The 26,484-nt window shown below is 35.8% G+C and overlaps 1 protein-coding gene and 1 long non-coding RNA gene across 2 annotated transcripts; one reads left to right on the plus strand and one right to left on the minus strand.

Annotated features, from left to right (window-relative positions):
• Positions 1–71: 71 nt before the first annotated feature.
• Positions 72–24,701, minus strand: LOC113110002 (uncharacterized). Its single transcript, XR_003293035.1, has 4 exons — positions 24,662–24,701; positions 20,257–20,342; positions 4,440–4,495; positions 72–177 (listed from the first exon to the last, which is right to left on the minus strand). It is a non-coding gene; the product is annotated as an uncharacterized LOC113110002 (long non-coding RNA).
• On the plus strand, positions 6,946–13,944 carry LOC113110001 (WSC domain-containing protein 1-like). Its single transcript, XM_026273968.1, has 9 exons — positions 6,946–7,279; positions 9,393–9,943; positions 10,030–10,144; positions 10,583–10,767; positions 11,530–11,651; positions 12,062–12,233; positions 12,306–12,470; positions 12,654–12,854; positions 13,395–13,944. The coding sequence occupies exons 2-9, from the start codon at positions 9,544–9,546 to the stop codon at positions 13,745–13,747; spliced, it is 1,713 nt and encodes a 570-aa protein (XP_026129753.1). The 5' UTR covers positions 6,946–7,279; positions 9,393–9,543; the 3' UTR covers positions 13,748–13,944.
• Positions 24,702–26,484: the final 1,783 nt, after the last annotated feature.

A 26,484-nucleotide genomic window follows, 5' to 3' on the forward strand; every position in this document is an offset into this window, starting at 1 on the left:
CTTTCTTATGCATAAGGCAGTCTGTCTGAAGAGCGAGTCCAAAACACAAATGATGAACTTTACAATGCCACAGAACCTGCACTTTTGGAAGTCATTCTTTCCCCTGAATTCATGAGGACAAAGGTCAGTCTTCTCTCTTCTCTCCACAGGTTTGAGCTCCGGAGAACATCTCTGAATCTGTGAAGATAAATCCCTTTATCTTTTTCTAAGTATATTTTGTCTGACTGCAGGTTTAAAACAAACCCCTGACTCTACATATCACAAAAACAATAGAAAACCACTAATAAAAAACTGAAATCTTAAATACAAGCTAATGATCAAACTACAATGCAATAAGCACTAATAGCTGGCCTTAAAATATATTTAATTAATATCTGTGTATCATTGATAAATATGATTCACTAAAAAGAACCGGAATCGGACCACACCGGTTCTTTAGTCTTTACACATATTATTCTAAAATGAACTGTCACCAGGAATCGAACTACATGTTGAATCATGCAAGCTACAATGACAGATTTTATGAAAAAAAAAAAATAGCTGTATATTCAGTAGTGCAATGACAAATAAGTGGTTCAGGAAAATCGGAGTATTTTACTATGGTGATTCCCAAACCAATCCCAGCACTCTGCTATTGGATGTGTTGCAATACATTATGCTTTGTTTATATGTTCACTCCAGATATCAAATTAATGTTTGTGATGACATTGTCTTAGATGACAATCATTCAGATTCACTTTTTGTGGAGATAAATCTCACTAATCCAAAAAAAAATTATAGGAGGAGTGATTTATCGCCCCCCTGACTCTGACCTTGATGTTTTCGAGGATAAACTGGAGGACATATTATTCTCCATAAACAAAACAAAAAACTAAGATTGACATACTTGGGGACTTCAATATTGATGTCTCCAAAGATGACGTTGTAAAAAGATACTTCGTAAATGCCTTGCATTCATTTTCTTTCTTTTGTACCATAAATCAATCTACCAGAGTAACGCCCTCCACTAGGACAGTTATTGACAATATCATCACAAACATTCAAAATACTAGACTAGAATCTGGAGTCTTGTTATCTGACATTACTGACCATTTTATGATTGTTTTGTTTCAAGATCTTGCAAATAAGAATGAATTACCAAACAAAATTAAAGTAATTAATGAGGGAACCCTGAAACTACTGTACTGAGTGAAAATTTACAGGCTAAAACATGGAAAGCAGTTTATGACTGCAACAATCCTGATACTGCTTATAACAACTTGATAAATAAAATTACAAACTCTGTTGTATTATCCCTGAAACGAACGCCGGACACCGCGCAACTGGTCTCAACCCCTGGCTCACAAAGGGTATTTTAAAATCTATTACCCATAAAAATAAGCTTTATAAATGTTTCTTAAAAAATTCAAGTGCTATGAACAAGGAAATATATACTAGTTACAGGAATAAATTTACTAATATAATAAGGAAAAGTAAAATAACTATTATACATACCTCATAAAAGAATCACAGGGTGACTCTAAGAGGTCCTAGAAAGTGCTAAATGAAGTCCTTAACAAAAGAAAAAACAACTCTGTGCTTCCAAATGCTGTGGGCTTACCCTCAAATTTGGGTAAGAAATATACGCATGACATTAATTTAGCAGATAATTTTAATAATTACTTTAACTCTATTGGGGAAAAACTCTAACAAAATAGTTCAACCTCAGGTTATCACTTTCGACCATTATTTACGGGGCTCTTATGCAAATTATTTTTTTATGAAACCAACTAATTGTGATAAAAGTCTATAAAATAATTATAAATTTACGACGTTCGTACACTGCTGGTGAGGATGAAATTTGTGGTAAAATTCTGAAAGCCATAGCATTTAATATCATGGAGCCATTGACTTATTGTATTAATCTCTCTCTGCCTGCTGGAATTGTACCAAAAAAGGACAAAAATTGCCAGAATTATACCAGTGTTCAAATCTGGGGATAAAAATGATATGTGCAATTATCATCCTATATCAATCTTGCCCACAATTTCTTAGGTTTTATAGAGAGTAGTGTACAACAGGCTATATGACTACCTTGATAAAATTAAATATTATTGCTTCTTCTCAATATGGTTTTAGGAAAAAAAGAACCACATGCATGGCGGTACTTGATCTGATTGAAAAGATCAAATGATGCCATTGATAAAGGCGATTGCGGTATTGGTATTTTTTTAGATTTATCTAAGGCATTTGATACTATTGATTTTGACATCCTACTGAATAAATTACACCATTATGGAGTTAGAAGATTAGCCCTTAACCGGTTCAGAAGTTATTTATTTTGTAGACAGCAGTATGTAAGTATCAATGAACAAATTTCAGTAAGTAAACCCATTAAATGTGGAGTCCCTCAGGGATCCATTTTAGGCCCTCTTCTTTTAATATATTTCAATGATTTTGAAAATTCCATAATGGCTTTACAAGGTTTTGTTTGCTGATGACACAAACTTATGTCACATAAGAGTCCAGATGAAATGGAAGAAACAATAAATAGAGAGCTCAGAAATGTTGCTATCTGGTTTCGGTGCAATAAATTATCTCTTAACATAAACAAGACAAACTTCATCGGATTTCATTCAAAACAAAATCAATTGGTAAATAAGCATGTCTGTCTTAAAATAAATGAACAAATTATTGAAAGAGTAAACCACTAAATTTATCGGAATCTTTATTGATGAATGTCTACAATTAAAATGTCATATTGATCAGTTAATAAAAAAAATTATCAAAATACGTTGAACTATTTTTCAAAATAAGGAATTTTCTCCCACAGTCAGCACTTGTCATCTTATATAAAACCTTATTTGAGTCCCATATAAACTATTGCAATTTCTTATGGTGTAACACTTTTACTAGCTACCAGAATTTTTTTTACAGAAATAAATTATACAGGTATTAACGTGGTCTGAGCCAAATACCCCTTCGCGTCCATTGTTTCATCGCCTTGGTCTATTAAGACTTACTGAATAGAATACTTTTCATAATGCCTGTGTGATATTCCAGGTTGTTCATAAGTTAAATTACAGATTGTGTGGACTTTGTCCCAATCAGCCGACCCCAGCTTACATATCACACAATGGAAAAACATTGAATTACTGGTAAAATAAGACCATTGCTCGAGCCTAAGTTTAGTCTGTGGAGGACTGCAGATTTGGAACGGACTTGAGGAAAAACTTAAATTGTTGCATTCTGTCTCCATTTTCAAGAAAATCTTTAATGAAAAACTGCTTTTAACATATACTTTTTGATCATTATGAAAGTGTTATATTTGTGCTTGGATTATCTGTTTGTTGTAGTGCTTGTGTCTTGTTGTATTTATATTTATTTGTGTCTATGGATTGAGTTTTTTGTCTTTGTATGTTATATGTTGTATGGTATTATTGGGCATCCTCCTAAAAGCTTTTAATAGATTTTTTGGGGTCTCCCCTTTTTTTCACACATAAACCTTTCTATAACTATTGTAATTTTTTCTTTAAAATTATGACGTGTGTGAAATAAATAAATAAATAAATAAATAAATAAATAAATAAATATGCCAGCAGTCTGAAGTGTAATTCAGTGCTGTAATTTAATAGCATTTTCTTCATTGCTGGTCTGTTCATTAGCAAGTTTGGTGCTTCCCAACAACAGACCCTCATTAAAGAATGAAAAGCTTTATTCACAATTTTCTTTTACTTTGTTTGCAGACAGACTTGAGCACTCAAAAGATGGTTCATTCTGACAAAACATCTACATGAAGGCTGTCTTCCGTAGTGGGATTTATGCATAAAAACTGACACAAAAAGAAAAAGACTGAATAGTGCATTTAATAACAGTCCATGGCCCAACAAAAGCTCTTTTCTCAGGGTTGCTGGGTGAAAAATAAAGCAACAGAAAATGATTAAAACATGGTGTTCACATTGTCACTTAAGGCCTTTGGATGAATTACAGTAAATTTCTATATATTTTTCTGAACCTGGTAAATGTAACAGTTCTGAAGTGGAGCTTTGTTTACAGATATTTTATTTCATCTATTTAGTAGGAAACTTCTAAACCTTTAAAGACTTTATGTCATTATCTATTACCTCATAAGTTTATACCCACGGTGCTGTCAATTTGATTCTGCAAGCAACGATGTACCAGTTCTAGTGCTGTGGCAAAAGTTTGAGCAAGACATGCTAACCGTTCTGTTTTTGGCTGCACAGAGGAGCACAGAACAATATTTTACCCAGTCTCAGAAAAGACCACAGAGCAGTGGATTTATTGACTTATTTACTGTATATTGCTGCTGCCACACAGATCTAAAATAAATGTGATTTATTCCCAGTGGTTTGCCTTCACAGACATAACTGACTGTTTTTGTAACGTGTGTGTCTTTAACGTAAACTTGATTGTGAAGGAGAACTTAGTTTAATACTCACATGCTGTGACAGCCACTTTCCGTCCATGTGCTTCAGATGTGCGCACTCAGAAAACCCTATATCAGAAGATAAACTTGTATGGTGTAAAATGCATGATTTCAGCGCGATAAACATAATAATCCGAATGAAAACAGATGTTTTAAGCAGGTCAGTGCTGAACTGGCACAGCTCTATTCTGGAAAAGTGGGAGGGGGACAGCAGCTCATTTGCATTTAAAGAGACAGGAACGAGAAACAGCGTGTTTCTGCTTCCACTCAAAACAGGCATTTACTAAATGATCTGTGGGGTATTTTGAGCTGAAACTTCACAGACACATTCTGGGGACACAAGAGACTTTTATTACATAAATGTAAAAAGGGACATAATATGTCTCCTTTAAAACATATTGTTTTTACAGATATAATCAACAACTTTAAATTAATAGGTTTATATTCAAGATTCAAGATTTGTATTCGTCACATACACAGCATATATAACCAATAGTGAAATGTGAGAATTGTTTTTATTATACTTCTCCATATATCTTATATTTCATTTTTTAGATGTATGCAATTCAATGCTTTATTGTACTTCTTTCTCTAAAGCGGTTTTGTACTGTACCTTTTTTTTCAGATTTTGTTTTCAAACAAACGTTTGTAGTGTCGTGATTCACCTCATAGCTGGTTATGGCTTATAAAGTTTTAAAGGAGAGTTCTTTAAAATCCTTAAGGGAAAATAATATATTAATGGAAAAAAATCTTCCAGAAATAATGCTACTGAAAAAGTGCACTAAAGCACTCTGTTGTGCATTTATGTTCAACTAGAAGGCTTCATTGTCCAATCAGCATCCAAGACAGGGACTCTTGTGTATGAATTCATTCACATAGATTATAACAATTGGAATAAGGTTTACACATCTATGAATAAGGGTAAATTAGCAACTTTGAAAGCCTAAGTCAACAATACATATTCAGCAAATTCAGGTTTTCATAATTTCTGATGTTTAAAAATCGAGTTTAATATTTTCACCAAGGTCTAAGCCTTGAGAAGTGCATAGAAAATGATTCTTGCATGTCTGAACATTAATTCTGGTGATGGATTGTGAAAGTCACATCAGCTGCTGTTTTTCAAACACCTTAAGAAAATAAAACAGTCGCAAAAAAAAGAGAATGTGGAAGTCAGACAGAAAAAGAAAGACAGACAATTCAGGTGTATATGGCTCTCATCAGAGAGATGTGCAGGGCAGATGATTGTATCTGCAGCTTGTGCCTGGAGCCCTTAAATGTGCGGTTATCAAGAGATTTTAATCTGTTTTTCTCCATTGGCCCAAGCCACCAGGACCAAATGGAATCAATTGGTCGATTGGTCCCTGACCTTGAACATAAGTGCAATATAATTACTTGAAAACATTGCACACTGTTCTGCAGTCAGTTTTCCTGAGGGACAAATCTCAAAAACAATGAGAGAATGTGCTCCTCTCCTGTCTCCACAAAAACCAAGCCTCTGTCCTGCTCAGCGGCAGCGCAGATAGTGCCAGATCTCTGGAGCCAAAGGATCCCAAAAGCCCAGCATTAGTGAACCACAGTCTCCCTCACTGATGTATTACAGATTTCCATAGCAAATAACCAATGTCCAAATAAAAAACCAATGTATTCTCTGTTAGCCTGAGAACAGAATCCAGATATGGTTTTAAAAAAGAAAAAAAAAGTTGGCTAAGAGCTTAGAAATGGTTTTGAAAGCCTGTGATTAAATCACCATTAATCAAACTGTGTAATGCTGTACAAAGAGGCATTCTGAGAGCTTGAAGTGTTTGAGTGGGAGGAAAAATGCAGAAAGAGAAGGGAAAAAATAATAAAATAGCATTTTTCATAAAGGATTTTGACACCATTATAATACATTAATCATGATTAATTAAGGGCCATACAAACTATAACACAACAAATTCTTATTAAATAAATAAATAAATATTAACTGTTTTCAATGAGAATTTTTTGGAAATGTGTTTTGTTGTTGCCTGACAATGCTATATATATATATATATATATATATATATATATATATATATATATATATATATATATATATATATATATATATATATATATATATATTTTTTTTTTTTTTTTTTTTTTTTTTTTCTCAAAAATCCCAATGGTAATAAAACAGGTTTAATTTTCCTTATGCAAAATATCATTTGAGGTTGGGATGAAATATGACAAGTTTTCTACAGGTTTTGGGAGATTCAAACTCGAATCATTTGCTACAAATGCAGGAAAAAAACGTAATTACACAAATTAATGTTTTAAATAATCGTTCACCATTATAATCTTATAGCCTAGTTACTTATCGTAACAGACATTAGTATTAAGTTAAATCAAGCAAGTTGGCTTTTTATAGTAATTTGGTGTCTGTTCTGGTGCTGGCAGAGAGTCTGGGTCCCTGCTGATTGTGTAAAGCCTGACACATCAGCGTCTGCTCTGTAATGAGCTCAGCTAATCGCAGTGGTTCAGTCCGTGTTTTACAATTTGCCAGAGAACAACAACCCCGTTTTAATTCGGTGAATATTCTTCACGACGCTCTCTCATTTCTCTTCAATGACTTAAAAAGGACATAAAGACACAAAAAAGTCGTCCAAAAGCTGCAGAAGATTTAGGAACAGATAAAGTAGTTAAACGTGCGATGAAAACATTATTTTGTAATCGACGGTAGAGTTGAGCAGCGGTGAAGAGAAAAGCCGGCGAGTATTTCCAGTCAGGAATCACCGGTCTCGCGACAGTGAAGCGCGTGTCCGAGCGCAGGAGACGCGCAGATCCGCGTCCGTCAGAACCGCACCTGATCTGAGGCAACACCGTAACATAAAGGTAAACGAGTCTTATCTTAGTACTCTAATAACCTCTGATGTGTTCCTGGACGCAGCCTTATGCATAATCTACTGTCAAATATCGTACTGTATTCGTTAAAGAAACATATGGAAGTCTCGGTATCATTTTGTTTGATATTATCCGTTAACTTAATGGTGTATTTTGCTCATAGGAATAAGGTCAGGTCAGTTAACTCAAACTTAAATGAACAGAAGTCTATGTAAACTAAAGAAGCTTTTCGTGAAACTCAATACTGTAGCCTATAAGAGATGTTTTAACTACATTGAGGTTAGTTTCTTTTCAGATGATTGACAGTTTGCGCTTGGAAAGTTTTATAGATGAATAAAAGAACATTGGCTCGGGTTTGTGGTCATAACTTTGCTTCTTTTTAACAGTAAAATGCATTTTAAATGACCATGTAGAGTACTTTTTTCTTTTGCAGACTGTAAATATTCAACTTATTCTCTAAATAGTCTGAATAATAGGCTGAATTTTATAATAAACAGACGTATAGCTCTGCAGGGATAAACAAACCCATAGCACAAGACTAAAATAGGCTATAGATAATTTCTAAATACACAGAGTGAGGTGTTAAGCAAATAGCATAAAGGGACAGACCCAATCAGAATGAGCTAAAAGAAGAAAACTGTCATATAATGTGCTGATATAAAAACAATGTTTTGGACGTTGACCATCAGATTCCCATCAAGAAGAGAAAGGTTTTTCAATCAGCAAGTTAATGGCTGCACAATCGAATGCAGAAATATAACACTAGTCTACAAACAAGTGCTAGTTTCCTGGAGAATCCTCTTGGCACAAAGACCGTTTTCCACAGATTCAACACGACGAACTGTCCAGCATTTCAGAGCGGATGATGAATTTAAACAAGCAGTGCCATATGTTGTTTGCTTCCCTGTTAGTCCTGATGGAAATCTGGAAAATATTAGGAGATAATGCTGTCAAAATGATTGATCCTCTAATAGTTGTTACACCCTTTAAGGAATATAAAGGGACATTCTTGGTTTAATAAAAGTTAAGCTCAATTGACAGCATTTGTGGCACAATATTGGTTTCACTCAAAAAAATAAAAAATAAAAATGAGACACTTAAAATGGAAGTCAATGGGGAATGAATTTAAAACAGAAATGTGATGTTTATGATGTTATAAAAGCTATTCTTCTACTAAAGCTTTACACTCCTTTTAGGGTTTGGTGTTTATGGTGTTGTCATTTTAATATATATATAAAAATTAAAACCGAACAAGTTGTGATTTTTACACTAAAATCAAGCTAAAATATCAATTGTTTTTGCTATACTATTGCAATTTAGTAATAACATTTACATTAGTGTCAACATTTACAGTACGTTATTGATTTCCATTGTGCCTCACTGTAACTCTGATATTTCCGTAGTAGAAAATTATTTTTTTCTGGTAATAAACATTGAGCTTGTATTGACCTTGGGGTTAAACTAATCAAATACTGCAGCAGTAGAATCAGATTTGAGATCTTTTCAGTTGCAAAGTTACTAAGACTCCGGCAAAACAACTTATTTCCTCCGACACATTACTTTATTAGCTTTACTATACACTGATGAATCTGGACATCTTCTTTCTGTCTGCAATATGAATGAGCTCTGTGATCTGTGACATGAAGTTTAGCAGGATGGACAGCTCTCCCCTCCAACGGGCAGAAATTTCTTCCAACCCATCACTCCGACGGACAGACAGCTCACGTCCCATAAACCACCATGAAGACCAAGACACACAGACAATTCAGCGATTCCTTCTGTAGATGTTTTCATACCTCAGAAACACTATGTTTTAGCTAGCAGGTTCTCTTCACATTTGTTGTTTTTTCCAAACATGTTTAGTAAAACAAAAGGGAAAATTATAATTAGACTCAAATTGATTCATCACAAACAGCTCATTAGCCCCAAAGGGCTGAAGCCTCTTCTAGGTCACAACAAGCCTTCTGAGCATCTACAGGAAAAAAAAGGGGTTCACATATTTTTCGATGTTACCTGTAAATGGCTAGAACCTAAAAGGGAACATTGGTTTATTTAATAGTCTTATCCTATATTCAATCCTGACAGACATTTCTATTTATTTTAGGTCCTGTGAACTCATGACGCTGTAGACACCAGGAGCTAAATCTCTAAAGGATGGAGATCAGGATGTTGCCTAGAATACACAATCTTGTATTTATTTGTACTGTGTAAGTATAATGAATTGTTTGACCTTCATCTGAATGGTCTGAACCAGGATGGCCAAGCCGTTCTACAGACTTCAGCACTTTTTAAGGCGGGCTCAGTTGCTTCTGTTTTTTCTGGGTGTGGCTTACATCATGGCAGGAAGCGTGTTACTGCTTCAGCGCTCCAGTGTGCTAACATTTCAGAGAGAAACGGATACAGCGGCGCTACCTTCACAACCAGCGCCATCTAGATCCCTGGAGCTACCTGCTGCCAGGTGGTTGTACAGAAGGAAAGCCATCCAAGTGATGGAGAACCAACCTCTTGATCAGACAGACAGCAGAAAGGACCAAAAACACTTGATCTCTCGTAATCTGGAGATCAGGCATTTGAGACACCACTGGTTCCATGACGATACAGAACAGAAAAGCTCTTCTGAACATAATCTGTCACACAAGAAAGCCAGACACAAAGGTAAGCGTTTATAAAATAAACATCTTAAATTGGAGGGTTTTTTTTAAATAGTTATTCTAAATTGTTTCTGAATCATCCTTAACAAGGGACCTACGTCGGATGTTTTATAAACAATGAAACGGAGCACGCACTCGGCGGGACCATTCTTTATGATTTCCGCAAAATGACCAGCGCCTTGTGTCAGGACACCTGCTCTGAGAGGTAACGTCTTAAAGAAGGTACACTGAGTGAATAAAAGAAAGCCTGTTCTTTTTAGAAGAATGCGTTCAGTGTTTATCCACAGAAGCAGGTGGCAGAATGTGAGCTGGCTGACGTGACTGACCTGGAGTTCATCCAGAGACTCACAGTCAGCAAGAGAAAGAGTGTTAAAAATACATAAATACTACAGCCATTTCAAATACAGAAATGCCATATTAAAATTATTTTGAAGAATGTGGTTTACTTAACAGTTGATGATTCCCTTTGACTTCCGTAGTAATGGAAGTGAAAAGGGATCATCAGCTGTTCGGTTACCAACATTCTTTAAAATATTTGTCAGAAAGAAAGAAACTCCTACAACTTGAGAGTAAATGAGGGCTTTTGAGAGTAAATGACCACTTTTGAGTGAACCATGCTTTGAAGGCTGTGTGCTCTTGGCAGTGGGTTCCGGTATGCTGGGCTGGAGTATGGAGCGGAGTGTCACTGTGGAAATCGGGTCTGTGCCCGCCGCGCTCGGGGTGAAGACTGTAATCTGGATTGCCGTGGAGAGAAGGGATCCCGCTGTGGAGGTGTGGGACGCATGTCTGTTTACAGAGTTGAGGATCAACATCCAGGACAGAGGAGATGTGAGTCATATTAAAACAGAAATATTACAAACATGAGCTTGATTCTGAATGAACAGGCCACACACATATGTAAAAATATACAGAGGAGTCTTATATATGTAAGTGTATTTCTTAAAAGTGTGCTTTGAATGATTAAAAAATTTGTTCAATGTTACTACACTTTTATATAGTTATCCTAAATTTAAATTAAACAGATTTTATTTAAAATATATAAGTAATGTAATAGTTACAAGTAAGTTTTCCCAAATACCCTAATTAGCACCAACAATTAAATAGACCTTAAGTTGTCAGATAAAGTAGCAGAAGTGTTTTAGAACTGCATTGCTTCAAGTGTGCTATGATTGCTTTACATACAATTTTAGTGGATTTTTATATATACACTATCACTAAGTCCTATTTGGATTTTCATGCAAAATAGCACTAATAGCACATGATTGGATTATTCATACATGTTTAGATTAGATTCACAATTTAACAGTAAGTATACTTTTAGCATAAAGTACCTGAAGTGGTATATTTGCTACTAATGGCATAGTAATAGTGTACTTGACACCATGAAACATGTACAAAATTAGTGTGCGAAAATCAAGCACTTTACTGTAAATGCATTACGAAAGTGTACTGAAGTAATGTGCATTTTACTGCATTCCTGGGGAGAGAAGGTGAGCACTGCTCTTGTTGTAACTTCATGTAGCATTTGCTGAATACACTGAGGTTCACCTGAGGCTTTGGGTAAGACGGCTTCTGTTCAATGTTTCTCAGACAGAACTGTGCACTACCACGGCTGTTATAAGAAGCCACAGAACTCTACCGCTGACTTCCTGATCCAGACCCCTGGCCTGACACACACGCCTCAGCAGTGTATCGAGACCTGTACAGATCAGGTTCAGTTCACAAATGCTTGTATCCATCCATTCAAATGTGTTTTCTTAAGGGTGATCATTAGACTAGAAAAGTAATGTGCATTATGAATAATACTTGTACTACTAGTTCTATTATTCAAATACAAATATAATTAAACATTTTTTTTTGTTGAAAAAATTAAGTATACAATTAATAATAAAAGAGATTATTTAAAGCATACATTATTATTTATTGTTTTGTTATTAATAGTAATAAAAATAATCATCATTAATATTATTGGGGCCGAGCATCAATGGTGCATAGCTTTTAATCCACACTTAATTCACACTATATTTATCTAGACTAGAAGAACATAATTTGGCTGACCATCACTACTCATTACACTTTCATTTCCATTCCTTCACTTGGAAATTGTGTGTGACCTTATCAGGACCTTCCATTGGCCTTTCTGAGAGGGCAGGACTGTTTCTGCAGCCATGTCCCATTTCTCTTCACGATCCAGATGAGTGAACAGGAATACATGTGTGAGAAGAGCAACCAAACAAACCATAGCTCTCCTTATGACCTCGACTACTACTGGGTGTACAGCACTCCTGTGCTAGGTAATCTACAGCATGCAAACTTTACAGCTCTTTAAGAACTAATGCTGCAACCGAACACATCTGTTCTTTCAGATGCAACGTGCAAAGAAAGGACATTTCTGCCCCAGAAGTCGAGCACTCTTGTAGCCCTTTCCAGCTTTCCAGGGGCAGGAAACACCTGGTTACGTCACCTGATTGAACTCGCAACTGGATTCTACACCGGCAGCTATTACTTCGATGGATCTCTGTACAACAAAGGTAAAAGTCCACTAATAACATTTAAACATTTATCGCTTTCAGCTGTGAGATTTATGAGGAGTCTTTTAGGTCTTGTCCAAGAAAAAGAAGATCAAAACTGACATCTCTTAAACATCTCAATTGTCAGTCCTTGATTGGAAAGCATATAGAGACTGGGCTCACTCTTCTCTCACATCTCTGCAGGTTTTAAAGGAGAGAAGGATTACTGGCAGAGTGGGAGAGTCATCTGCGTCAAGACTCATGAAAGCGGCCAGCGAGAGATCGAAATGTTCAACTCGGCCATCCTGCTGATGAGAAACCCCTATCGTTCTCTAATGGCAGAGTTCAACCGCAAGTGTGCCGGACACCTGGGCTACGCGTCAGATGTTCACTGGAGGAGCAAAGGTGCAAATGATGAAACACCATTAGTTTCAGCCTTATTCACACATAGTCAAACTGTTTAGAGCAATGGGTCTTAACCAGTGGCTTTCAGCAAACTTCTTGGCTGCAAGATAACTTATATAAGATGATGATTTATGATAAGATACCAAATATTTGTATATTTTCATATACTGTATATTAATATTCTGTTATTAAATATACATCATTCTGCAAATTTCAAACAACTAAAAGATCATATAAATTCATTGGTTTAAAAGAATGGAATTAATATTCATTGTTTATTGAAGAATTATATTCAGCTCTTAAAACGTTTGCAATCCTAAATCACATAAACTAGTTTCTCTTTATTAATGTTTATGTTTTTATGCACTATTATTATTATTATTATATAGCCATAATAATATATAAATCACAAAACTGTGCAGCCAAGATTGTGTAATGCTTTTTTAATTCGATTTTTTCCCCAAGCTATGCAGTCCTATGATTAAGCTTGTGGCAGATGCTAGTTTAGTTTTACAGTGATGCTTTTCTTCTTCTTCACAGAGTGGTCAGAGTTTGTGGACAGCTATTCGTCCTGGTGGGTGTCTCACGCTCTGTCCTGGTTGCGGTTTGCCCACCGTCTGCTGGTGGTACACTTTGAAAATCTCGAAAAAGATCTAACCTCTCAGTTAAAGACCATCACCGCTTTCCTGAACACCAGCATTCCTGAGGAAAGACTTCTGTGCACAGAGAGCAACAGAGACGGCCATTTTAAACGCTCTGGATCACGCAGCCTGACCTTTGACCCCTTCACCCCAGAAATGAGAGCTCGTATAGATGAATACATCCGCACAGTAGATAAAGCTCTCAGAGATAGAAACCTCGATGGCCTACCACAGGAGTACATGCCCAGGTGAGAAATCGTGAATGCAGGTGGTGCCCTCTGCTGGAGGGAGGACACAGAAACACAAAGTGCCTGAGTAAAACACAACTGCTGTCTGTCTGTTGTTTTATTTGTGCTTTATGTTTGTGGTTGTGTTGTCACCAGTTTGATGGCATTGTGATGACTTTGTCTAGTCAGTACGTTTTATCATTAAACCAATCAATTCTCATAGTATCAGTTTCAGTCCATTTTAATATTATCCTTAAGTAGATTACACTACCCTAAAGCATTTCAGGTGCCTTTATACTTAAAATCCAAAGTGTTTTTAATTTGAAACCGTGTTTCTGATGTGCATTTGGCATCTCAGGGTCAAAGCGTCTTGAGTGGACAAAGATGCATTCATTCCAGAGAGATGCATCAGGGAAAAATGTTTCCTCGTGATCAATCTTGTTCTTGTGTGTTTGTGTCCTTCTGTTATTTTATTACTACAATGAATCAAAAGCATAAATCTGAAGGCTTACAGCATGGGCATGATCTTAATTAGTGAACCTCAGATAGATAAAAATCGACCAAGAAAGAGCCCTACATAAGGGCTGGACATTCATTTGTACACAAAACCACAGTCATTAAAAGAGAAAATACCATTTTCAGCAGGGCTTTGACTGGATAATGCATCTTTTGATGAACTACTACTACTCTTCTTTCTCCAAAGTGGCAATTAAGAGGACTAACATTTGAAAAATGTTTCATTTTGCAGGCTACTAAAGGATGGTAGCATGCTGTGATGTTTCTAAAATTTTACATAATTAGTTGGTACATTAGTCCTTTAGATTTGAGTGCTTCAGAAATGATAATTAGTGCTTAATGTCACTGGAGGCTGAAACAAAAATGCTGCGCCTGCAGAATTACTCGGTGCATGACAGGTTTTTCAAATGACAGGCTGTAACCACTAGTTACACTTAAAGGCAAATCTAAAAATCTGTTCACAGAGGACCGGCATGGTCATGATCTTTGTAAACATACCAGATGATTCTTTTTGATCTCAAAGTTGCAAACCTAGCATCTTGATTAAGCTACATACAAATGCTATAATCAGTTAAATAGAAGAATTATTGCCATGATTATTGAATTTTTTTTTATAAAAAGCTGTACATTTAACATGTAACAGGTTTTGAAAACTTAAAATCACAAACAGAATTATAAAATGTGCAACCCATCTTAAAAACAGATGAGAGTGCAATTTTAACAACTGGTACTGATGCAACATCTTATTTCATCGTCTGGAGCTGAGTCATATATTGAGAAAAACAACTCCATGAACCTGAAGTTCACCGAGTTGAGAAGGACCTTTTCTTTGCTCTCTATTAGCAGCTCAACAGTTCAATGCATAAAAGAACAGCAGTCATTTAAACTGTAGCAGAACATCCAGCTTTCATTCACAGAAGCACTTCAATCACAAAGCTCAGTCAAACAATAAAAATAAAGCTTTTTTTTATAACTATTATTAATAGCATCTATCTATTAATCATTTAAATTATTGAAATTATTTCAAAACATGTTATGTTTAAAAATGACCATTTGTTTACAAAATATATGCAAGTGTACTGTGCACGCATATATTTTGTATATACATTTATATATGTATATTCTTATATTTTTTATTATACATATATTTAATATACGAACAGTTTCTTAAAGGTATACATGCATGTGTTTGTATTTATATATACACATAATAAATATACACAGTACACATACATAATGCAAACAAAAACGTTTATTTTGGATGTGATTAATCGTGATTAATCGTTGACAGCACTAAATATAATACAATATTCATGATTTAACTTTCTATGAAAAACTAATAAACAAAACAGAATATAAGTCATTGTACATGGCACTTAGCTACTTTGAAAGGCTCTCAGTGAATAAGATGCTTTTTGCCGCCAGATGGTGTAATTATGACATCTACCAGCAGGGCTAACTGGGCCAAACCTTAAGCTCTCGAGATTTGCATATTAAAGTATGCATATCAAAAACAAAAGTTACACTGGAGCTTTTTCTGGCATTCAGTGCAAACAAATGACTTCAGAGAATTCCGCCATTAAAATACGAGCACGTTCCTCGACTCTGTCCCGCATGGGGTGCTTATGTGAATCTGAGAGACTGACTTAAATAACTTTGGCATACGGCTGCTCTGTTTGGTCTCTGCCAAACACATGCAAGACACACTAACGCGTCAAGCAGTCTGTCCATCTGTTAAATATTGTGTGACGGTACACCTGCTGGAACAATGCATCACCATGTGACACAATTCAGTGATTTGATAATGTCCTGCTGTAGCTTCCCCCTGCAGAGCAGCAGTGCGGTCCAGGACTACAGAAACAGAAGTTCTAATTACATGCTGTAAACAAAAAAACTGTGGAAATGACTGAATTTGAAACCACAGACTAAATAATTTTTTTAGAATCCTTTTAAATGAGTGGGGGCATTAAAATGAGATTGGGCATAATGCAAATTAATACAAATCGGAAATATTACTAAATACTAATGTTCTACAACAATGAACTTATAAAATATTTATTTAGAATATTATTGTAAAACTTTTTTTTTTTTGTATTTACTGCTTTTAATCAGCAATATTACAATACATTAGTAGCTAATGACATGTTTTGTTTAGACCACATTTTGTTTATTCACATCTTATATTTTTTTGTTATACTGGTGTATAAGTTACCTACAGTAATTTAGCCATCATACTTGTGACCATGGACAATAAAATAAAGCATTTATAGCAATATCCAACAACAATTTTTCTTTTATGCTAAAAATCATTAGGATATTAAGTAAAGATCATGTTCCATGAAGATATTCTGTAAATTTCCTCCCGTAGACGTTTCAAAATTTTATTTTTGATTAGTAATATACATTGCTAAAAACTTAATGTGGACAACTCTAAATGCAATTTTCTCAATATTTTCATTTTCTTGCACCCTTAGATTCAAGATTTTCAAATGGTTGCATCTCAGACAAATAATGCCCAATTTTTTATTATTTAAAAATAACATTAAGCACCAGTAATTTGTTTGTTGGAAATGAAGACATATGTAAATGGTAAGCACAATGCAATCTTATGATGATTAAGATCCTTTTAGGGTCTTTTAGTGAAAAGCAGCAAGAGTCCGTGTCTCTCTGCTCACCCCTCTCTCCTCCAGTCTCTCATCCTGACAGGATCAATGAATCCTAATAAGGCTAATAAAGCGCAAGCACCTTTTAGTCTAATATAGTGTCCTCAGACAGAAGCAAACAACACATCTGTCCAAACAAGTGCGTCAGTCATAAATATAGCCTGAAACTGGCAGCGATCAGATGATGTGCTGCAACAAACATCACACAGCAAGTGAATGACTGAACATGTTCATTAACACAAGACTTCTATTGAGTCAGGCTTATAAACCTCTGAGGACTGTGAAGAGAGCCTGAGAGGGGCTACGCTCGAAGTCACCTTGATCAAGGGCACTAGATGACATGAGTAAGTCTTCATTAAGATTCCCGTCAGCTCAATGTTTTATTCTGCTCTTGGCTAGACTGTCCTCCGAACCATATCTGTTTTCATTCACTTCAAATGCTGAAACAAATACTAGCCATTAAATAATACACACATTTTTTAATAAATACATCTTTACATCATTTCTTAAAATGTAAAAACTATTTTATTTAAAGTATATTAAACATTTTGGGAGCTAGCTTCATTTAATTAAACAATTATATAATTTGAGGATGCTGTGATATGTCTCTTAATTTTCCATTATCTTCCAATTATGTTTCATATTTCAGCATATTTAATCTTTACTCACACTTGACCAAGTATACTAACATTTATGAAAATTACGCCACAACTAAAAGTAATAATTTGTCATTTTTCATGCAATAAATATCGAAATGGTTTGTTTATTGCACTCTTTGTTGGGATCATCATTTCATATCATCTCTGATGCCTCAAGTCTCTGATGGTTGTGCTAGACATGAATGCTGCCTCAAAACATGGAAACACCATCAGAAATTATGAGGGATTTTGTTTGTGTTTGTTAGGTTCACTCGAGCAAGTAAATAATATTTCAGATAACAGATCAGATCTTATCGGAGGAAAGCCTGTGGGACGAGCTGCAGTCTTTGAGACAATGCAGCGGGTGAGGCGTGAGATTCATCCAATCCATATTAATGAACACACATTTATGTATTTACAGATATAACAAACAGATGGTGGGCCACTGAAGTGCAACAGTATGTATAGAATAAACTTACATAAGAAAATGATCATTGAAAATCTTAATAGCGGTGCTTGCTTTTACTGTTGTTTCACTTCTACTTTAAGCAACTGGATTTTTATGGGCAACTTTAAAAACCTCTGCAGTTTTAAAAGGCTTTTTTTGAAGAAACATCCATTCGTTTAATGTGGCTCATTCCTTCTCGGAGCCGATATCAAGCTGCCATTTCATGCACCGAGAGACAGATTCAGCTTAGATAATTGTTTTTCGGTCCACTTAGGTCATCTGATCAAAGCTGCCAATCGCATCTCAGATGAGAGCAAACGCAATCCAACTCAGCGTCATTATTGACCTGCTGTATGGGACTTTTAGTCTCAACTATTATTAAAGAGAGAGAGAGAGAGAGAGAGAGAGAGCATGCATTATTTATACTGTTCCAGTCACTCCGGCCGTAGTCATTTTTACAACAAGAGAGAATCCATCAATATTGTTGCTTTTTATCATGTCCCCTGTAAGAATGTTATTGATGTCTGAAATATCGGAGAAGTAAACAGTACAGGAATTGAGCTTTATGCGTCTCAAAAGCCCGGGGTTTATTAAACGGCATGATAGGTTCATCCTGAACTCCCTTCGGAAACATATGCAACCTTTTCCACAATCTCTAACATCATTTCACCCAAAAATATCTGGAAAAATCCAAGCATGCATGCACCATGTCTCCTACACAGTCTTTAGGTGCAGGTATTATGCAAGCATACAGATACTGTATAAGGAAATGAATATTCCTCTAATCTGCAGAAGATGTGAAGGGAAGAAATGGTTGGAGACACATGAACAAAAAAGCCACCTACAAACCAGCTTAAGATTAAACCAATTCCTCCAAAAGGTCTTATAAAAGGATCATCCCAAACATGGCTAAAAGATCCTGACACTAAGACACTGTATAAGGATTGAGAAGGCTTTGAGTCTAAACTATTGAAAATGAGAAACATTACTGTTTAAATCACATCATTTATTCACCTTTATTCACATTCATGATGTTTCAAACCCATATGACTTTCTTTCTTGAGTGAAACATAAAAGGAGACATTCAGCAGAATGTCCAGGTGGCTCTTTTTTACATATATTTTATATAAATAAAATAACATCATAAAAACTATAAATGCATATAAGCTAAATTGCTTATATTTGCTTAAGTTTGTTTTTAATTTCTCCTTATTTGTTCCAAAGAAAAAAAGAGCATCATGACATTTTTATTTTTTTATATTTAATTATTCATTCATTCATTTTTGGGATTAACTACAGTAAAGGTTCTTTCTTATTAGTTCTCATTCGCTATTTTTCTGAGGTGATATCAAAACAGAGAAACCAAATGCTTATCTTTACTCAGCACAAGAAAACACAGATATATGGCAAAAGTACATCATGTCCAAACTTTTAATAGCTGGACAAATCACATATTGAGTTCTGAAAGTTGAGGAGAGATGGAGAGGTAACCAGCTCTAACACTTCACAAACTATCGGAGCGAAGCAGAACAAACCAGCTAAATTCAATCAAACAAGTCATTAAAAGAAGAAACAGAAGGGTTAAGAAAAGACAAAATTGTGGGGGGAAATGAAAAGAACATCTGTCAGCTTGTGTAATTTAGATCAGAGCGAGCGTCTCGCCTGCAACTGCGAGAGCTCGGTCATGCTTCAGTCATGTCAAGCTGCCTGCTCTGTTCTTCTGTCAGAAACTAGCACCACAACGGCTGTTTGATCACCATGACAGCCCCATGAAAGCTGCGAAGCCCACCGTCGAAGACAGCCATCACAGGACGGGAAGCATGTATTGACACTTTTCTCATTAGAAAACACATTCAGTTCTACTGAGATATGACTGAGAATCAGAAGAAGGATTTTTGACAGGTTTATTAATGAGGACTCTTTTCTCTCTAAATAGAAATGGCAGATGTTTTGACGGCAAGTGAAAGGACAGGCCATTGTAAGGTCAGATTAGGAAGCACAGCCGCCCTTGAAAGATGGATTGCTTGAAACACTGATCCATACAGGTTCTCACCTGTCTTTCTACCTGTCTAGACTTTAAAGATGTATTTACTCACGGAGAAAGGCTACAAAACCGCTCTTTCTTAGCAGAGAATACAATAAAGCAGAGTACATCTAGATGACAATGCAGTTGTGCTGGGACAGAAGAGAAAGTTCAACTAAAAGTATTTGAATCTAGAACCACTCAACAAAATAGTGTAATAAAGCATAAAAATAATGGTGGCATTACCTTGTCCACATGGTTTGGTCTTCTGGTAGAAATGGGACCTCACCTGACACATGACAGCCAAGACAAGTCACATGACCACCCCAACCCTGAAAACGATGAGTGGTTGTCTCTTTTAGCTAAGAGTGTGATCAACAAACCACATGAGTGACATACAAGACACATCAAAGTATCACTGGGTTCAGTGATTTCACCCGATGAGTGTTGTTATCGCAGGTACATTTTGTGCAAAAGCAAAACTAATTCCCGCTACTCGTTTGAGTTGCACAGTGTGGAACAAACTAGTCCGAGCTCAGAACAGCTTTACTCGGGAAACAAAGTTGAGTTCGCGACACTGTTGTTACAGCATAGCACCGCAAGATCCAGCGAGACGCGTATTAATTAGAGCCGAAAATGAATAAAGGTTGCTGTGAGATTTATTGAGAGGTTTTCAAATTCTGCATATAAATCTTGGTTATAAACAGATCAAACAGCGCTGATATAGTAAACCAGAAGCAGTAGTGCTAACTATAACCATGGTGTTGTTGCAGAAATAGTTGATTATTACATTATTTATTTCAGGCTTTGTACAGCCTTTTGAGAGAGAAATTCAAGCAATTTTCAGTGACTTACAAGCATTTCACACAAATGTATCCTGCACTTTAAAACTCTAAAATAATCCAATTTGAATGTTATTTTTAATGGTATGACCAAAGTATACTGTGGTGAACAAACTCTCATGTAAAATTAAATATATCAACTCACCATTATAACCTGTAGATGGCAGCAGAGAAGATCGGAATTTGTCAGTTTTCAATGTTTTTTGTTTATGAAATAAACTTTTCTTCAGTTTGCCGACTGAATTACACATAATCACTGAATTTGTTGGTCAGTTTCATATGAGAATAATGATACATTTAATAAGAGTACAATATATATCTTTTCTACATGAAAATTAGATTTTGCCCATAACTGTTGTTAATAAAACATATTTTGTAAGCTTCCCAACTCAAGTTTAGTGCTTTGCTATAAAATGTGTATAAACATGAAATAAACAAGAAATGAACATGTAGTTTAATATTATTAGTAACTGCACTTTAATGCAAAACCATAGTAATTTTATCATATCATATTTCTCTTATCGCTCTGAAATTAAAAGAATACTGTACATTGTAATATTTATGAGTCAAGTCTGTTTATTATCAAAACATTTGGAAAATATGTGAATGATTGCATTGCAGGCAGATATAAGGTCTGCCATTAAATTTTCTGTTTGTGCTCCTAAAAATGTTCAGTTAGGGGCTACAGTGCTGCTAGTACGTCTTAAATGTTGTGAACGACCAATCAGAATCAAAGAATCAAACCTACAGCAGGTTTCTGAATGAGAAACCCTTCATATTACTTATACACACTGCTCGTGTACTCTTCAAAGAATGTAAATACTGTATCTTTATATCCAAGTCTGATCAAAAACAAGTGGAAAGACGGAATAAAAGTCATGTTCAGCTGTCCTTGACATTTTCAAAGTCATTTTTCCTCATATATTTGCTATATTTCCTCCAATGAAGGATATAATTGGCTGCGGTGTGTCACCTATGTGTGTTTGAAACACACATACACAAACGCTTGTGTTCTCCATCTGCCGCCACTTCAATCAGCCTGTATAATAATAATTTCCTCTTTGAATTAGAGCCATTAAAATGCAGCAAACTGAAGTGAAGTTGTGCAGCAGTTATTCTGAGTGCATCTGTCTTCATCAGACAGACTGACAGGCCGCATAAATCAGCACAACCGCTGGGAACGAACAGCCGAGAGATCCGGCTCTAATCAATTCCTATTAGTTTAGCATTTCTCAGGCAGCCAGGGGCCTCATGGGATACATAAACGGCAGATCAAATTTGAGCAATATGTTTGATGAAATGATGAGACAGTATGTGTGGTATCTGAACTGCACGTGTCTATGTGTGAAAGGTTGCTGGCCATTCATCACACATTTCAATTTTACCATTTAAACATCTCATCCATGCAGAGATTCTGTTTTACAAACCATCTTTTAACATTAGTGTCACATTATCGACGATGGGCAATGAGGAACATGCTTTTCTTGCCAGGTTTCTTAGATTAGACATTATTCTACATTATGTATTAATTACTGAAGACTGACGCGCTGCTGCCCCCTTCTGGACAGCGGGAGTGCGTGCGACACCAAATCAAAACGGGTAAGAGACTAAATGCCAATCTTTAGCGAATAGAAATCATCATCATCTGATAGAAAACATGCGCGTTAGCCAATCAGAACTCTTGGAACTCACTGGAGGGCGGGGTTTTGATTGAAGCGCTGGAAGTCTGGTGAAAGTTAGCAACACTTTCATTAATATTAATACGCATAATTACTTAACAGAAGTGGTAAGCATAATTTAATGTTATAAGTATTTTAATTGCTTACATATTAATAACTTAAGTTTTTAACATCTTTAACATCATGAAATATTTTCCAACCTATTCAGAAGAGAAGAATAGAGACGGTTATATGTTTTATTTACTTACTAAAACAGCCTTAAACCCTAAAATTAATTTTATAATATAACTGTAATGAAAAAAATAAACACAGCTGACCATTTTTCCGTAAACTACCCTATGAAACTGCCCCATAAATATATAGTGTATTCATGTCGACACTCTTTGTCGTAGAGATGAATGACAAGTTTAACTTAATTTACCCAATTAATAATCAAGATCACACGCCAGTAATACTGCACGTGAAAATCTGATCTAAAATCTGATCTAGAAGTGTGCTTAGAAATTGTATAGAGCTCGGGCGTAGACGTCATGGAATGGTGCATTGTGGGTAACGGCGGCCATTTTAGAGGTATCGCAAAGCAGGTTTGTAATAAGATAATAGCCAGTATCCAGAAAAAGTTATAGAACGTGACAAAAAAAGTTGCCTATACCTATACGGACAAACTTAATAATGAAGCCAAACAACGCTACTTAAAAAAAAAAAAAGAGGTTGTAGGCGGAATCGATCCCTATGAACACATGAAAGTTTACCAAGCCTCAGTTTCCCTGATAATTTATCCTACCGGGTCTGTGGAGTGAGCGCTTACACCTCCGATCAATTTAAAAATGTCACTTTCACTTTTCAAAAAAGTCACTGGAGGCTCACCTGCAGATCATAAATGGATCTGCAAATTAAACGTGGAGAAAACAATCTTTTTCACTAAGGAAATGTTAACATTAACCAAGCATCAGTGGTGACACACACACACACACACACACACACTTCTCAGATTCTGCGAGCTATGAAGCTTGTCTATGCGGGTTTGTTACACTTCAGGAGTAATTACTCACCTATCATACTTGCAAAAATCCACTGTTTTCCTCCGGTAGTTCTGTAATCCGGTATAATATTGACGAACATTCACCTCAGACACAACCCACCATTCACCAAAACAAGACGCTTAACTTCCTATTTTGAAGTTCGTTCCAGTTTTTTATTTTTTTTAAACAAGTTGTTCAAATTTGTTAAATACAGTCAGCACAAAAATATCAAAAAGCAAATTAAGTTCAGGATTGGGTCAAAAGAAAATGTTTAAACAAAAAATACAGACACTAAACTGACTCCCTTACTGGCCAAAAACTAGAGAAAACGTAATGTGTTTGTGTCTGAGTTTGTGTGTGTGTATGTGAGAGAGAGAGAGAGACCATACACAACATGTCTCACCATAACTATGTATTATAATATTATCGAAGGTGATGGTTTCCCTCCGTACAGTGGTGACCCAAGCCATCTGACGCCTCTTGGTGATTTCAGACACCTTGTGTTTTTTTTCCAAGTAGGAAAATGTTGAAAACTAATATGATTCACGAGGCGTTTGCCCTGTCGATCATGAAACCGATTACAGCAGGTCACAATACAGCAATACTGAACCATTTTCCAAAAAATAATCAAAATTAATGACCAAATGACCAACGTTACCTAATGCCTACTATACAGTACATCTACTTCTGTACCGCGATTCCCACAATGCATTGCGACGTGACGCAACGATCCCGACCTCTATTATGTATTTATACGTTTGTCCACTAGATGTCCCCAGTGTTTCTTTTTAACAGAAGATCAACTCTCAAGTGCTCTGAACAAGCCTTAAATGGTACATAACATACACAGTTTCACCTAATCTCATGTTAATCTTGAGTACCTATCGAGTAGTACTGCATCCTTCATATATCCAAAAAGTCTTTAGTTTTATCATATTTATGAAAGAAAACTACAGCTTTGCGATTCTTTCCGGGGAAAGCCGAACTCGTGCAGGCGTGCCGTGGGCGAAGTTATAATACTGATGTTTCGTGTTATGTTTACCTAACATATATTCACTTATGTGCTGATTTCCAACAAAATACAGAAATCTGATGCAGTTGTACTTACATGAATGTGGTCTTTTATCACAGGGACGGTTCCATGTTTTAATAGCAAACGATGTGCAAATCCAGCGTCGACTTGGGCCTTGTTTATAAAACATTCGTCACTCAAATGAGGAGAAAACACAAACACACTAGATGCACTATGTTGCTGATCCGGAAAAACAAACTGCATCAACTGTTCATGTAACGCTGGGTTCTTGGGGAAGCTGAACGTGGTAAACATTCTAGAACAAATCCTATGAGCGTTACCGCATTTTGAAGCCCGTTGATGTGCGCGGTCTCCCTCTCCTCTGATTAATGTGTGCGCGGGCGCGCTTTTCCGGGAGAAATGCTAAGGACTTCCGTTCTCGTCTACGTCATTAGATCCACGATCGGAAGAAAAAAAAACAGCTGAAACTTGTACCAACCCGGAAGTAAGATTTTCGGCACAGAAATTCTCAGTCATTCTTCTAAATTATTTTTTAAAACTTTGGCCATGTTTAGCATGAAAATCCATCTCTTACACACTGTGAAAAACTCTGACTACACGAAACACCATTGTACCCCCCCCCCCCCCTTCAGTTCGTACCCACTGGATATTAGTTGGGTTCTAAACTCTCTGATTTTCCCTTAAACCAATGAGTTTAATGTAGTAACTTTAACAGGCCAAGCGAATCAGATTCAGTTTGTCCAGACAGGGAAACTTTCTTTTCTATTTGTTATGTCTCATAGACATAGCCTACACTCAATTTGAACTACTTCAGCAGTAGCTGCATGGATTTTTCCTACGTTTATCTTTAAGTGTAACATCTGTGACTTTGTTTAATTGAACACAGCACTACCATATGACAGCCAGATCCCACACAGACTGCTTTACAACAGTTTCTTGTGACATATTGATAACCACCAGGTTTCTAGAACACAATCAGCATGTCTTTAAAGATAATTGCTGCCTTCTTATAGAAAGACATATGCAGGCGATTGAGTTCCATAAACAGTGTGTCACACCTGTCCAGCAGATCCTTCTCAAATACCAGGGACATCTGTGAGGAATCCTCCAGAAAACAGATTCAGTGTAGGCCTATAGACTAAGAGATGATGGGTATTAAATGTCCATCCACTAAACAGGAGAATGACTGGGATGTAATTCCATGTAAGTGCTGATCTGCAGTGTTGGTGCTGGACAGAGGTTAGAGTTTGAAGAGCTGATTTCTCATCAGAATGAGTGGTCAAACATGCCTGTGGTCAGATAACTCACCTCAGTAGTTCTGCTGCCATGGCAACGCAAACTTCATAATAATAATTCTGGAAAAGTGGAAGCGTAGGCCAGCAGTCTTCAGGCTACAATAACCCACGTCTTGTACTCATGAACATTAAGACTCCAATACCTTATCATCCCATCATCTAACAAGATAAAGACATTCAATGAAATCTTTAGCAAATCTCAAAATAAATATCAATTTTCATTTAATGTTGTGATGTTTCACTGTATTATTATTTTTATTATTTAAAAAATTAGCAATAAAATTTGGAAATATTGGTCAACTATCTTTATCAGACTAATCAAAATAATCATCAATGAAAAAAATAATGATCAGCTTATTGGCACTGAGCAGAAATAATGCTTCAGTATATCACTATTTTTATATATTTGTGGTTTTAATGCTCAATTAAAAACAATGATAAAAAAATCTTTAGCAAATTTTAAATGAAATATTTTTGTAGTTTACATTATAATGCTGCAATTCACTTGTAGCATTTTTAAGTAATTTTTATTTAGATAATATAACATTTTATAATATTAATCTTTTATCTTTATCTGTGTTGATGGTAAAATTATTATCTAAT

This window comes from Carassius auratus, chromosome 10, assembly GCF_003368295.1.
Source record: "Carassius auratus strain Wakin chromosome 10, ASM336829v1, whole genome shotgun sequence".
Classification (NCBI taxonomy): Eukaryota; Metazoa; Chordata; class Actinopteri; order Cypriniformes; family Cyprinidae; genus Carassius; species Carassius auratus.